Raw genomic sequence first — 14,511 nt, 5'->3', positions numbered from 1 at the left:
TTGATTTAATCTACGCCAGTTAGATTTTCCGTTCTTTGTAGGCAAAAGCCTTCTTAGGAGATCTAACAGTAAACTTCCTCATGTGGTCCTAATTTGGCTCTCACATGTACATTCTACCCACAAATACTATGTAGTGTTATGCAGACTTCATTTTACCCAATTATTGTTCTGTAACTAAAGATAAATGGTCCTTCTTCAGAAATGGTTGATAAATATGGAACCTAAAACTCTCTTACTCTCCAGAATAGATTGCTGAGATCTACTTGTATAAGTATTTTCAAGACTCTCCAAAGACATGAAGAAATTCAAAAAACATTCAACAAGCTGACTGACATATCTTGAATTACCATTAGTTTATGACCGTGCTCTACTTTCAAGAACAAAAAGGATTTTAAGTGGTAGGCAATTTCATCTACTTTTCTGGAATGCCTTCTGGGAAATATGGAGGTTGTACACTCAAATGCACACTAGCACTAGAGAATTCATCTACAATGACCTAAGTGGACTAAGTTACAAAACAACAACTGGAATCTGAAGAAACATTCCACTTCAAAGGAACATCTGCTACTCAAGGTCAGCCAATTTATTGCTACATGGGAATGAGGTACCAGAACTGCCAGATCTTCCACTTTTGGAGGAAAAGTAAGAGATCTAGACTACTTTTGCAAAGCCATATTTGTTTAATATTGGCAAAGATTTAAAATAAACCCAATCTGGGCTAAAATAACACATATCCAGGTCTGATCTTCCCTACTGATAGCCAGCACATCACTTCTAGGTATGATATTTAAATAATGATGGCCCAAGAAATTTCTCTTGAAACTCAGTACATGGTTCAAAAAACTTCAGGATTAATTCCAAAGGTATATTCCAAATGTGAGTCACAGAAACTAAGCACCCATGTCCTGTGTGGATAAAGGGGTTCTACTATTAATGTACTTACCTCCAGGAGCAGAAGGGTCTCCTGTTCAGTCCATTCTCTTCCAGCACTAGCTCCTTTACTCTAAAGAAACAAAACCAGAAATTAGATTTGATCCTTAAGGCTAAATATGGAGTTCAGCAGGAGTCCCTTCTATGTTCAGGAGGTGGAAAAATGCAAACCACTAAATAAGTCCATGACCAATAGGTGGGGCACCTGACTGGCTCAGTTGGTAGAGTATGCAACTCTTGATCTTAAGGTTGTACGTTGAAGCCCCACACTGGGGGGCAGAAACTTAAAAATAAGATCTTTGCGGGGGAGGGATGTTCCTGAGCAACAGGAATAAAACACTTAAGGACCCTAAACTTCCAACAGAAAGGCCCACCTATTTCAAAGATTTGTTTTCTATTAAGGACTCACAGACCATTTAGATATATTATTTCTATTATTTTGAAACTTGAAAATACTTCTGAAGCTACAAAGGCACATTATTTTAATGCATGCCATGAACTGGCTAGGATATCATAAACAATACAAATATTTGGTATAACTTGAACACAGTACTTTTTCTAAGATTCAAAAACCAATTGTACTACATATAAATTATTCTGGAAGATTTAAAAAAATTTTTTTAATGTTTTTTATTTATTTCTGAGAGAGACAGAGACAGAGACAGAGACACACACATTGTGAGTAGGGAATGGTCACAGAGAGAGGGAGACACAGAATCTGAAACAGGCTCCAAGCTCTGAGCTGGCTATCAGCACAGAGCCCGATGTGGGGCTCAAACCCACGAACCGTGAGATCATGACCTGAGCCGAAGCCAGACGTTTAACCAACTGAGCCACCCAGGTGCCCCTGGAAGATTCTTCTTTAAAAAAATTTTTTAAATATTTATTTATTTACTTTTGAGAAAGAAAGAGAGACACAGAGTGAACAGGAAAGGGGCAGAGAGAGACAGAGACAGAGAATCCAAAGCAGGCTCCAGGCTCTGAGCTGTCAGCACAAAGCCCGATGTGGGGTTCGAACTCCGTCCATGAGATCATGACATGAATTCAACCAACTGAGCCACCGAGGCACCCCTTGAAAGATTCTTGATTCCAATTGCAACAACTTCATATTTTCAACATCTCTTGAATAAAATAATCACCAAGTGATTCCCTAAACTCCAAATCACTCTTTCTATAAGAATCCCTTTAACTGGGAGTTGAGCATCAAACTGCTGATTTTGGCTCAGGTCATAACTCAAGGTTGTAGGATCAGGCTATGCAGGCGCCATGCTAAGGGTGAAAAGTGCTTGGGACTCTCTCCTCCTTTCTCTCTGCCCCTCTTCTCCCTCTCAAAACAAACATTTTTTTTTTTAATTCCTTTAACTGATAATTCACATGAGCAGAGGATATAAGAAAACTAACTTTGTGTTATATGAAAACTAAGATTTATCAGTTGATTCATACTTCTTGATTTGTAGACCCTGCTCCATTCAGAGACTGTCACAGGACTAGATGTGTGGTATACCTGACATTATACTTTACCTATAGGTATTACTAACTCAGAATATATATTCTAAGATATCCCTTCTCTGAAAACTCTATTTGGGCAGATTATAATTTTAAAAATGAAGAGAAAATTTCTATAGTCTGTGATTTCCTTGTTTGTGACAATAAAGCTTCTCAATTTGCTGACTCAACCTTTCTGCATAACTGTGTTACATATTGTGGGTAAAAGTTAAATTATGATTTCCTAGATTTCCATGGTATTCAATACATATTATTCTGAAATTTTTGCAAAAAACTGTACTAAAAATAACTACTCTAACTAGAGAATGAGGAACTGAAGCATTGTAGCAGGACTCTGAGACAGACAAAAAGGCATGTAACTAGAACTCAAAATACATTGCTCTGATTCCTTAAGGATTATTTTTTTTTTTAAGTAACTTTATTTACTTATTTTGAAAAAGAGAGGGAAAGAGCATGCAAGTGGAGGAAGGAAAGAGAGGGAGAGAGAGAATCCCAACCAGATTCTGTGCTGTCAGCACAGAGCCCAGTGAGGAGCTCGAACTCACAAACTATGAGATTATGCCATGAGCCGAAATCAAGAGTCAGATGCTTAACTGACTGAGCCACTCAGGTGCCCCCTATTCCTTAATGATTACTTTAAGACAACAAGTGTTCATCTTTCAATGAACCAATCTCAGAAGTGACTGTCAATCAGATTTGGAGCTCAAGAGGAACAAAATTCATTACTATTTCGTCTAAATTCTAAGGAAGACAAACTGGAATACAGGAAAGATCTGTACAACCTAAACATGATGACATCTGGGTAGGTGTGTGGCAGTAAGCATTTTTCCATGTCTCAGCCACAGCCACAAAGGTATAGTTTCTCCTCTTGATAAAAACTGGTTCCAGAAAGAGTGCATAATCTCAGCTGGGCCCATGAGATGTTTGTGGGGGTTTTGCATGATTTTAGAAATGCTTCCTTTGGTGTTTACTAAGGCAGAATGTATCTTCAATAAAAAACCCAAATCTCAGGTATAGTTATATACAATTTCACATATACACCCATGTACCACCTACATCAACATCCGAGGGCTCTCTCCTTTAAACCTCAAGTTGATGCCATCTGATGGAAGTAAACATAGCCTATAGTCATAGGCTAGTTTTTCTTGGATCTGAACTTTGTAAAACCATTCTGTGGGTCTGGCTTCTTGTTTAACAGTATGTCGATGACATTCAACCATGCTCTTTTTATGAAGAAAGTTATTTCTTTTCATTTTTGTGTTAATATATTGTTTGAATAAACCACAATTTATCCATTTACATGATTAATTGATCATTGTTTACAGTTTTCGGTAATCTTGGATAAAGCTGTTAAGGACAATCATGCATTAATTTTTTATACATTCTTTTTTAAACTCATTTATATTGTTTATATAGCAAGAAGCTAAGTGACTGGGTATATATAAGAATGTATATAGTTATATAAGCTATATGTAGAATGTAATATAAGCTATAAAAGAATGTAATAGTTCCCTACCTTTTTCTTTTCTGGAAGACTTTACACAGGTTGGTATTATTTCTTCCTTAAATGTTTGGTACAAATGTATCTGTAAAATCATCTGGGCCTCGAGTTTTGTTTTCAGAAAAATGGTGAAATATAGATAGATATAATAGATACAAGGCTAGAGTTCGTGTTTGGTGTGGCTACTATAATCAAATTCTCACAAACCTGATAGCCTAAAATAACAAAAATTCATTCTCTTACAGGTCAGGGGCTAGAAGTCCAAAATCAAGACAACTAGGACAAGAATGGAGGTATTAGCAGGGCCACACTCCCTATGGATGCTCCAGGAGAGAATTCATTCTCTGCCTCTTCCACCTTCTGCCGGCTGACTCAGAACTCGGGTTGCAGCTGACTTATCTGAACCTGTGTGCCCGAGGTCACACTGCCTTTTCCTCTTCTGTCTGCAAAGCTCTTTGCATTTATCTCTTAGAAGAACACATGTCATGGCACTCAGGGCTGACCTGGATTAATACAGGGTCATCACCTCATCTTTAAGATCTCTAACTTAATCACTTCAGCAAAAGATCCTTTTTCCAAATAAGGTAATATTTACAAGCTCCAGGAATCAGGATATGATTTCTTTGGAAGACATTTTTCAAGCTATTATATTAGATTACCTATTTCATCCTAAGTTTTATATTTTGTTTCTTTCAAGGGATCTGTCAATGTCATCAAAGTGTTAAATATATTATCAAGTTGTTGATTATATTTTTTAATGTCTTTTTAATATACAGAGAATTGGTAATATATTCTTTCTTTCCTGATCTGTAATTTGTGCCTTCTCTTTTCTTCTTGATCACTCTGGTTAGAGGCTTATCAAATTTATTGATTCTTTCAAATAACCATCTCCTTATTTCATTAATTATCTATATTGTTTTTTTTGTTTCTGGTTTCTAGCTTCATTTTGTTATGATTAGCTAACCATTTATTTTGTATGTATGAAATCATTCAACCACATTTTATATTACCAATCCTTTAAAATTTCTTGAGAGTCATTTTATGGCTCAGAACTGAATATACTTTGGTGAATGTTCCCCAACTTTAAAAGAATGTGTTTTCTGCTATTCTGCATAGAGCCTTCTACACACCAAATACGTCTTGTTGGTTCTAATCTTATCTTATTCTATCAATTGCTAAGACAGACTACTGAACTCTCCAACTATAATTCTATCAGTTTTTGCTTTATGTATTTTGGAGTTTTTTAATGAACCATTGGGGTAATTATGTCCTTTGGATTAATTAACTCTTTTATCATTATGAAATGTCCTTGTTTAATTCTGGTAAAATAACTTTTCCTAATGTCTACTTTCACAAATATTAACATAACAACTCTGGTATTCTTTTGATTAATGTTTAGAAGGCATGTCTTCTCTCATTCTTTTAGTTTATAAGTAGAATTCTTATAGACAATTTATGATTCTAGTTAGTTTTTTATGCAATTTGACGATCTCTGCTGCTTAACTGAAATACTACAACCATTTATATATAAGATTATTACTATCTCCATGGTCATATGTAAACCTACCACCTTCCTATTTTTTATTCATCACATCTATCCCTTCCTTTCTCGTTCATTCCCTCTTACAGGGTAACTTTTTCTGAGAAGTAATTTTTTTGTGCAGTATTATTTTGTTTTTTATCTCCATTACTAACTTACTAGCTATGGGTCTTTAAATACTCTGTGACTTAGAATCCTCATCTCTAACTTGTCATGGTGTATCCTCCAATACCATGTTAGGTGTCATCGATATAGCATAAGAATTTTAATATAGTATACTTCCATTTCCCTCTCCTGTACCTTGAGCCATGTTTGGTTATTAACATTTACATGTTGAAAACTTAGAGATATACTATTATCATTTTTGGTTTAAGTAGTCTATACCATTTTTTAAAACTACAAATCATGAGGAAACATCTTTTATTTTGACGCAGGCGTTGACCCTTTCTGGCATACATTATTCTTCCATGTAGATCCAACCCCCTTCCAAAAGTATTTGGAAGGCATTTCAAGGTATGTAGTGTAACATGAAACAGCATTTTTGTCACATTTCTAAATTTTATCAGGAGTTTAACTCCATGTAATTATCTTTCTGCCATTTTGGTCATTCATACATGTTACAGACTCCCTAAAATGATCACCACTTAAACAGTCTATATTTCTTTGAATTTAATCATTCATTCTTCTGCCTGGACTTCTACCTTCCTAGTCTTGTATGTTCATCAGGGATCAACATCCTTCATCCAGAAAATCTTCCTTCAGTTTTCCTACACTGTGTGCTAGTGAAAACCTGACCCCACTCTCAATGCGTGCAAACGTCTTTCTTGACTTTTCACTCCTGAAAGGTATTTCTACTGGATACAGAACGCCAGAATGACAGCTTTACTTTCAGCATTTAAAATGTTACTACACTGTACTTTCGTTTCTATCATTTCTGTTGACAAGTCAGACATCAGTTTTATGATTATTTCTTTTAATTTAATGTGTTCTCTCCAACGCAACTCACTGCCCCAATGTGGTGGTTACTTTTAAGATCTTAGTTTTTTCGTTTTGGTTTGCTTTGAGAGAGAGAGCAAGCATGCATGTGTGTTAGTGGAGGAAAGGGGAGCAAGGGAGGGAGTGAGGAAGGGGGAAAGAGAGACAGAGAGAAAGAGAGAGTGAGGGAATGAGGGAGGGAGAGAGAGAAAATCTCAAGAAGGGTCCATGCTCATCACGGAGCCTGAAAGGGGCTTGATCCCACAACCCTAGGATCAAGACCTGAGCCGAAATCAAGAGTAAGATGCTTAACCCACTGAGACACCCAAGGAGCCCTGTTTATAAGATGTTAGTTTTTAAGATAAATTTAAGCATGATGTGCCTGAACATTATTTCCTCTGTATCCAAATGTGGATCTGTTTAGACTCTCTAATGAGCTGATATCTTTTTATTATTTATCAAAAATGACTAGCCATTACATCTTCAAATATCACTTCTTTTTCATTCTTTCTAACAATAAGCAATTCTTTTTACCATATCTCATGTGTCCCTAGCACTCTGTTCTGACTCCCTCCCCCACCCTCATCAAATTTATTTTTCTCTTGGTGCTTCAATTTCAATGTATCTACTAACCTGTCTGAGCTCACTATTCCTGTCTTCTGTTGTGTTTAGCCTGCAGTTAAAACCATCCCATGAGGTTAACTTCAGGTACATTTTTCAATTATACAATAGTCATTTGATTCTATATATTCCAATTATATTGAAATTCTCCACTTTTTCCTGTTTTATATTAATCATAATTAGTTTAACATACCTATTTTCTAACCATACAGAAAATATAGTAAGATAAGTGATTGTGCTTTTATAAAATGCCAATAGGTTAAGTAGAATGCTCACATTTTTATGCTATAGAAAGTAAAGTTTCTTATGAAAAAATACTTCTTAGAAAGGACAAAGAGGACATGATGCATTACAGCCCACGTTGTGTCTAGAAACAAAGTTCTTACCTTTGCTAAGGTTTTCTTGGAGTAAATGTCAGTACGAAGACCAAAGTTCTGCAAATCAATTGGTTTTTCCTTGTTCTTCTCAGGAAAATTTAACATCTGCTGAGCAGCAGGGACCTAGGAGTCAGAAAAATGATTAATGGCTTTATTAACCTCTACAGAGTTAAGGGGATAGAATTTATAAAGCACTGTATAATACTGACACATAGGGAGATTTCACAAAAAAATAACCACACCTTTGCCCTACACTTCTAGTAACATTTTAACATACCATATAAGCAACATTTTTCTGCCTCATTTAAATCCCAGAGAAAACTGACGACAAATTTTCTTTAATATGCTACCCCATTTCACAGTGAAGAACAATTTACACCTTAGACTCATGTTATTCCAACTTTACAGCTATATAAAATCTGGTTGACATAGTACTCTTTTTGGAACATGTTTTTGGATTTCCACTTTCCAAATATTAGGAAGGGGAAGAAGTTTCACACAGTGTATAATTAGCATAATAATTAATAATGCCTAATATTGGTTTATTACAGTAATATTTATAAAAACCAGAATTATGATAACATTAGTGTAATCATTAATTTACCTGAGGTGATCGAAGATGTAGAGGCACAAGCCCAGAGGGAGTATCAGCTAATACATTGAAATGAGGAGTAGGAGGAGGTCCCATTGCCATGGGTCGACTTTCTGGATCCACCTGGTAATTGACAAGCCCCCACTGCTCTAAAAAGGCATGAACCCTGGAAGAGTAAGGCTCTGAAAGTTAACATCTAGAGAATGTAACTCAACTCCTTAATTAACCATCATCACATTTCACTAAAAAATCAAAACAATAAAACAGGTAAAATATAGGCTATGAACCATCACAAAGTTAACTGACAATTTTGCTTTCTTGAATGCAGAACAATTTCTACAAACTCAACATCATGATGACAACATAGTGTCCAAAACCTAGTACAAAGCCTGATTATTTCAATCACAGAAAGAAGAAAACAAATGTTCATTTAAGTCAAGTCCATGGTGAAAAAACTCACATATGGACCAAATTCAAACAAGGAGATTCCCATTTGATTTGTTTCTTTAGACAGATCCAGTGTAGAGAGCTTATCCACTCTCCAGACCAACCCACTCTCCGTCCTTGGTCATTTTATGATTTTATCATAAAATAAAAGATGTCAAGTGTAAAATCCTATAAAGAATAGAAAACTCCAAGGTATTAAAAATACTCAACCCCTAAATAAAAGACATCTTATTATATTATTTTACTAACAAAATATCCAGTTGGATCAAGCAAACATTAAACAGCAATGAATCGGTAACCACCTGCAGTGAAGTGTCTGAGAAAAAGTCAGGCGTTTTACCTCATTACAGCACACACATCTCCAGTCAAATTTCGCCGACAAGCAGTGCTGGTTAAATACTCTTGGGGGTTTAGGCGATATGTGTCGATCATAAAATTTCGATATGCCAAGTATCTAAACAGCAGTGGCAAAATTCATAAGGTGAATACATATCCTTTCAGAAATAATAACTCATAGAGCCAATAATCTTCATATTCTCCATAACCAAATCCAACAATAAGTTTCTATTCCAACAAACAGTATCACAGGGGTGCCTGACTGGCTCAGTCGGTGGAGCAGGTGGGTTTTGATTTTGAAGACAGGAGTTCGAAACCTACACTGGGCATAGAGTTTCCTTAAAAACAGACAGATTAAAATATTAACATGAACTAACATAAATACAAACTTTGTGATGGGGTGAATGTATAAATAAATCCTTAGTTAACTGCAGAATTTGCAAATAACACCTGGTTACTTATGCTGTCTCTGTAACTACTGTGTATCCACAGTAATTCGTTTAAACCTCACAATCTCTCCCTAATGTAGGGTCCCCTGTCATCTCATTTATCGATGAAGAAATTAAAGCACAGAGTCATTAAAGAATGTGTCCTAGGGGCGCCTAGGTGGCTCAGTCAATTGAGCATCCAACTTCGGCTCAGGTCATGATTTCGCAGTTCGGGGGTTGAAGCCCCATATCGGGCTCTGTGCTGACAGCTCAGAGCCTGGAACCTGCTTTGGTTTCTGGTCTCCCTCTATCTCTGCCGCTCCCCTGCTCATACTCTGTCTCTCTCTCTCAAAAATAAACTTTGGGGTGCCTGGGTGGCTCAGTCAGTTGGGCATCCGACTTCGGCTCAGGTCATGATCTCGCAGTTCATGGGTTTGAGCCCTGCATCAGGATCTGTGCTGATAGCTAGCTCAGGGCCTGGAGCCTGTTTCAGATTCTGTGTCTCCCTCTCTCCGACCCATCCCTGCTCATGTTGTCTCTCTCTCTCTCTCTCAGAAATAAATAAAACATAAAAAAAAAAAAACAAAAAAAAAACCAACCTTAAAAAAAAGAATGTGTCCTGGGGCACCTGAGAGACTCAGTCAATTAAGCATCTGACTCCTGAGTTTGAGTCAGGTCATATCTCAGTTTGTGAATTTGAGCCCTGCACTAGGCTCCACGCTGACAGTATGGAGCCTGCTTGGGATTCTCTCTCTCTCACTCTCTCTGCCTCCCTCAACAGATAAAATAAAAATTTTAAAACATATACATTAAAAAAGAAAGTCCCCTAGACCACAAGGCTGGTAAGTATGGAGCCAGAATTTAGCAGATACTCTGTGCTGGGGGCTGAAGGTGCTCTAGAATTTATGTTCTTAACAAGGGCTGCATCTCATTTCTATATTCTTAGTAGAGCCACATGTTGATCTGGCTCTGACAATGGCTATATACCTAGCCAGGCGATGAGTAGAACCCATGAGGCCAAAATCAGAGTAAAAACAAGAAGAGATAAAAAAAAGGATAGAAAAACTGGGTTTCGGAGTCACAGGACATTTATTTTACAACAAACCCAAGCATTTTTGTGACAAAATATTTATTATTGTCTTTTATGAACAACAATCTTTTTTTATTGTGAGCAAGAGAGAGAACACATGCGCAACTGGGAGAGGGGCAGAGAGAGAAAACGCGAGAGACGGAGAAAGAGGGAGAGAGAATCCCGAGCAGGCTCTGTGCTATCAGTGCAGAGCCCAACTTGGTGCCAAATCTCACAAACTGTGACATCATGACCTGATCTGATATCAACAGTCAGACACTTAACCAAATGAACCACCCAGTCTCCCCTCTGTGATAAAATATCTAAAAAAAGAGTGTTAAGAAGCTAGAGACCTAGCCACAAAAGAAAAGAGTCTAGCACAAGTTAAGGTTGGCTACATCAGAATAGAAAAGGTATAGTGCTCAAAAAAGGTCTAATATAAGCACAGATGTATAAACAAAGATCTATCAGTAAATTTTCAAATTTGAGCAGACTAAAAAGATAAACTGTGCTTTTAAACAGAAGACTGCCAAGAACCATAAGTATTTACAAATGCTGGCAATTGGCAAATTAGCCAGAAGAATACACCATTTCTCACTAGATGCAAAAACTATCAGGCTTTCTCATGCCAAATCTTTGACTATGGTTTTAAATAAATCCTTACACTTATGTTATGGAAAGGCGAGAATTATCCTAACTTACAATCTCAAACTATTGTGGACAATCTACTATAAGAAAATATTTATTATTCAAATATCTGTATTCTATCATGCATTCAATGTGGAAAATTACCCTTCTCAAACAATTTGAAAAAAGGACATCAATTTGTGAAGTCACATGAGTATGTAGACAATGAATTCATACTATAAAGATAATATATGGAAAAGTATTTATAGTATGACATGTGTGGATTTATTTTATGGGCAAGGGTTTCCAGAAATGTATATTTAACAGTCAACAGACAACTTTACAAAAATACTTCTCAAAAAGATTCTTCCATCCCTAAAAAGGTTTTTATTTCCAATGCAAAAGCACAACAATGCTTTATGTAATTAAAATCAATTTATAGGCACCTTTGTCATCATATCTGGCATTCTTTCAATTAGTAATTATTCATTAAGAAAATAAGATAAAGAGTCCACTTTCTCCCAGATCATCATACATAAATATACATAATCTAAACAGAAACTGGGAACTGTTAAGGAAGAAAACTGAGCTCATTTTAGTGAATGCCTATTACCAATTTCAATCTTGGCTGTAAGAACTGACATGCATGTAGTTTAAGGTTATAGGTTCATGATGCAAATGGAAGAAGTAAAAATCTAGAACAATTTCCTTTATAGCAAGGAATTCTATGTGGCTGAGGTATGAACAGTGTTCCTCATGGAGTAACATATTTGCAAACTTCCAAACATTAGCAAAAAAGAGCTCAGAAGTATGACTTTCAATACCCTTGCCCTGGTGCCTGGGTGGCTCAGTCAATTAAGTGTCTGACTCTTTTTAAAAAAAAAATAAGTGTCTGACTCTTGATATCCGTTCAGGTCATGCTCTCACAGTTTGCGAGACAAAGCCTGGAGTTGGGTTCTGAGCTGACAGCACAGAGACTGCTTGGGATTCTGTCCCCACCACTTCTCTGCCCCTCCTCCACTCACACGCTCTCTCAAAATACTTTTTTATTTAACAATTTTAACAAAACCCTGCCAAACACATTCAAATTAACAATTTCTTTAAACATCAGCCCCATTCTAAAGTAACAGTATCAGGACTACATGTTTATATTTCACTCACATTTCTGGAGTCTTGGATTTGTTTTTCCCGTTGAAAAATTCAGGAAGAGCACGCCGTTCAATCACATGGATACTGAGGAATAAAAAACAAAACGTCCTCTTAAAAAAATAAAATCTTGGGGCGCCTGGGTAGCTCAGTCAGTTAAGCGTCTGACTTCAGCTCAGGTCATGATCTCACGGTTCGTGGGTTCGAGCCCTGCGTCGGGCTCTGTGCTGACAGCTAGCTCAGAGCCTGGAGCCTGCTTTGGATTCTGTGTCTCCCTCTCTCTCTGACCCTCCTCTGCTCATACTGTCTCTCTCTCTCTCTCTCTCTCTCAGAAATAAAATATTTAAAAAATAATAATAAATTTTAAAAAATCTTAAAATTTAAACTAAGCTTGTTTATTTATTTCTAAATTTTTTTATAAATTTATTTCTGAGAGAGACAGCATGAGCAGGGGAGGGTGAGATCATGACCTGAGCCAAAGTCGGACGCTCAACTGACAGAGCCACCCAAGCGCCCCAAGCTAAGCTTGTTTAATTTTCAAAGTGGAACTGATAAATCCAAAAGAGGAACATTATTATTTTTTAATGTTTATTTTTTTGAAGGGAGGGGCAGATAGAAAAGGGGACAAAGGATCCGAAGTGGGCTCCGTGCTAACAGCAGAGCCCAATGCAGAACTCGAAGTCATGAAGTGTGGGATCATTACCTGAGCCGAAGTTGGACACTTAACTAACTCAGCCACCCACGTGCCCCTCAAGCATTATTTTAAAAAAACCAATTGGCTTGCATAAGTTCCTAGTTATAAACAGCATATAATAAAGGTTTCCCTCTCTCACCCTCAATACTTAACTAGTTTTTCTATTCCCATAACCAAACTCAAAAGCTTCTATTATCACACTGAAAGCTATAAATTTTATTATATACTTGACAGAACATATCATGGCCACATGATGAGCCACAAAATACTAAAAGTTCTTTGGATACTGGCTGGCAAACATTGCAGCAGCTGGCACAGAAACAAACTGGTGAAGTGACAACCAGCCAAAAGATGATGGAATTTACAATAATCAGTTTCTTGAGCTTTTCGTATCAATGCAACTTTTTTTCCAGCCCTCAGAAACTTTGTGATAAACTTTTTTTAAAAAAAAGATTTCAGTAATCTGGGCCGCCTGGGTGGCTCAGTTGGTTGAGCATCCAACTTCGACTCAGGTCATGGTCTCATGCTTCATGAGTTTGAGCCGCATGTCAGTCTCTGTGCTGACAGAGACTAAAGCCTGCTTCAGATTCTGTGTCTCCTCTCTCTGCCCCTCCCCTGCTCACATTCTGTTTCTCTTTCAAAAAAAAAAAAAAAAGATTTCAGGGGCGACTGGGTGGCTCAGTCGGTTAGGCGTCTGACTTCAGCTCAGGTCATGATCCCACAGTTCGTGAGTCTGAACCCCGTGTCAAGCTCTGTGCTGACAGCTCAGACCCTGGAGCCTGCTTCAGATTCTCTGTCTCCCTCTCTCTCTGCTCCTTCCCCACTCACCCTCTCTCTCTCTCTCTCTCAAAAATAAACAATCATTAAAAATTTTTTTTTTTTTACGATTTCAGTAATCTACTGCCTTTATATAAAGATCACAGAACAAGGGATGCCTGAGTAGCTCAGTCAGTTAAGTATCCCAACTTCAGTTCAGGTCATGATCTCATGGTTCCTGAGTTTGAGCCTCGCATGGGGGTCTCTGCTCTCAGTGCCGAGTCCCCTTTGAATCCTCTGTATCCCCCTCTCTCTGCCCCTCCACTGCTTGTGCTCTCTCAAAAATAAACATTTATGGGGCGCCTAGGTAGCTCAGTTGGTGAAGAGTCCGACTTTGGCTCAGGTCATGATCTCACGGTTAGAGGAGTCTGAGCCTCACACTGGGCTCTATGATGATAGTGCAGAGCTGGAACCTGGTTCAGATTCTGTGTCTCCCTCTCTCTCTCACCTTTCCATACTCACACGCACACTCTCTCTCTGTCTCAAGAATATTAAAAATTTTTTTTAATTAAGAAAATAAAGATTTATAAACAAACAAGGAAATCAATCACAGAACTAATTTTTACTAATTAGGTAGAGGCACTGATAATTTTATAAAATGTTACAGATGAAACCACTACAGAGACCATGTAAAATCAAGCCTCGTGAACTATACAAATGACCCAACTGTGTATCTAGTATAAAGATTTTTGATCCTACTACAAAATCAACGTTTTTACTGATGACACTTTCTAGTGTCTCAGTGGCTGTCCAGATATGCAACATGTACAGGTTACAAAGAGAAGAGCAAATCAATAATCCGTGAATGTAACTAAAAGCACTGTTTGGCTGGCTCAGTTGGTAGAGCATCTGACTCTTGATCATGAGTTTGAACCTCACACTGGGCACAGAGTTTACTTAAAAAAA

The 14,511-nt window shown here is 37.3% G+C and overlaps 1 protein-coding gene across 1 annotated transcript in view; it reads right to left on the bottom strand.

The window, feature by feature from the left end:
* Positions 1–14,511, bottom strand: part of SMARCC1 (SWI/SNF related, matrix associated, actin dependent regulator of chromatin subfamily c member 1) — a 183,385-nt gene that overhangs the window by 82,661 nt on the left and 86,213 nt on the right. Inside the window, exons 15-19 of the mRNA XM_039228159.1 lie at positions 12,111–12,182; positions 8,830–8,943; positions 8,055–8,208; positions 7,460–7,573; positions 944–1,003 (exon numbers count right to left, since the gene is read on the bottom strand). Coding sequence (XP_039084090.1) covers positions 944–1,003; positions 7,460–7,573; positions 8,055–8,208; positions 8,830–8,943; positions 12,111–12,182 — 514 coding nt within the window. The remainder of the gene's footprint in view (positions 1–943; positions 1,004–7,459; positions 7,574–8,054; positions 8,209–8,829; positions 8,944–12,110; positions 12,183–14,511) is intronic.

Source organism: Hyaena hyaena, unplaced genomic scaffold (genome assembly GCF_003009895.1).
Source record: "Hyaena hyaena isolate Hyena2069 unplaced genomic scaffold, ASM300989v1 scaffold_30, whole genome shotgun sequence".
Lineage (NCBI taxonomy): Eukaryota > Metazoa > Chordata > Mammalia > Carnivora > Hyaenidae > Hyaena > Hyaena hyaena.
This window is presented reverse-complemented; position numbering and strand designations above follow the sequence as displayed.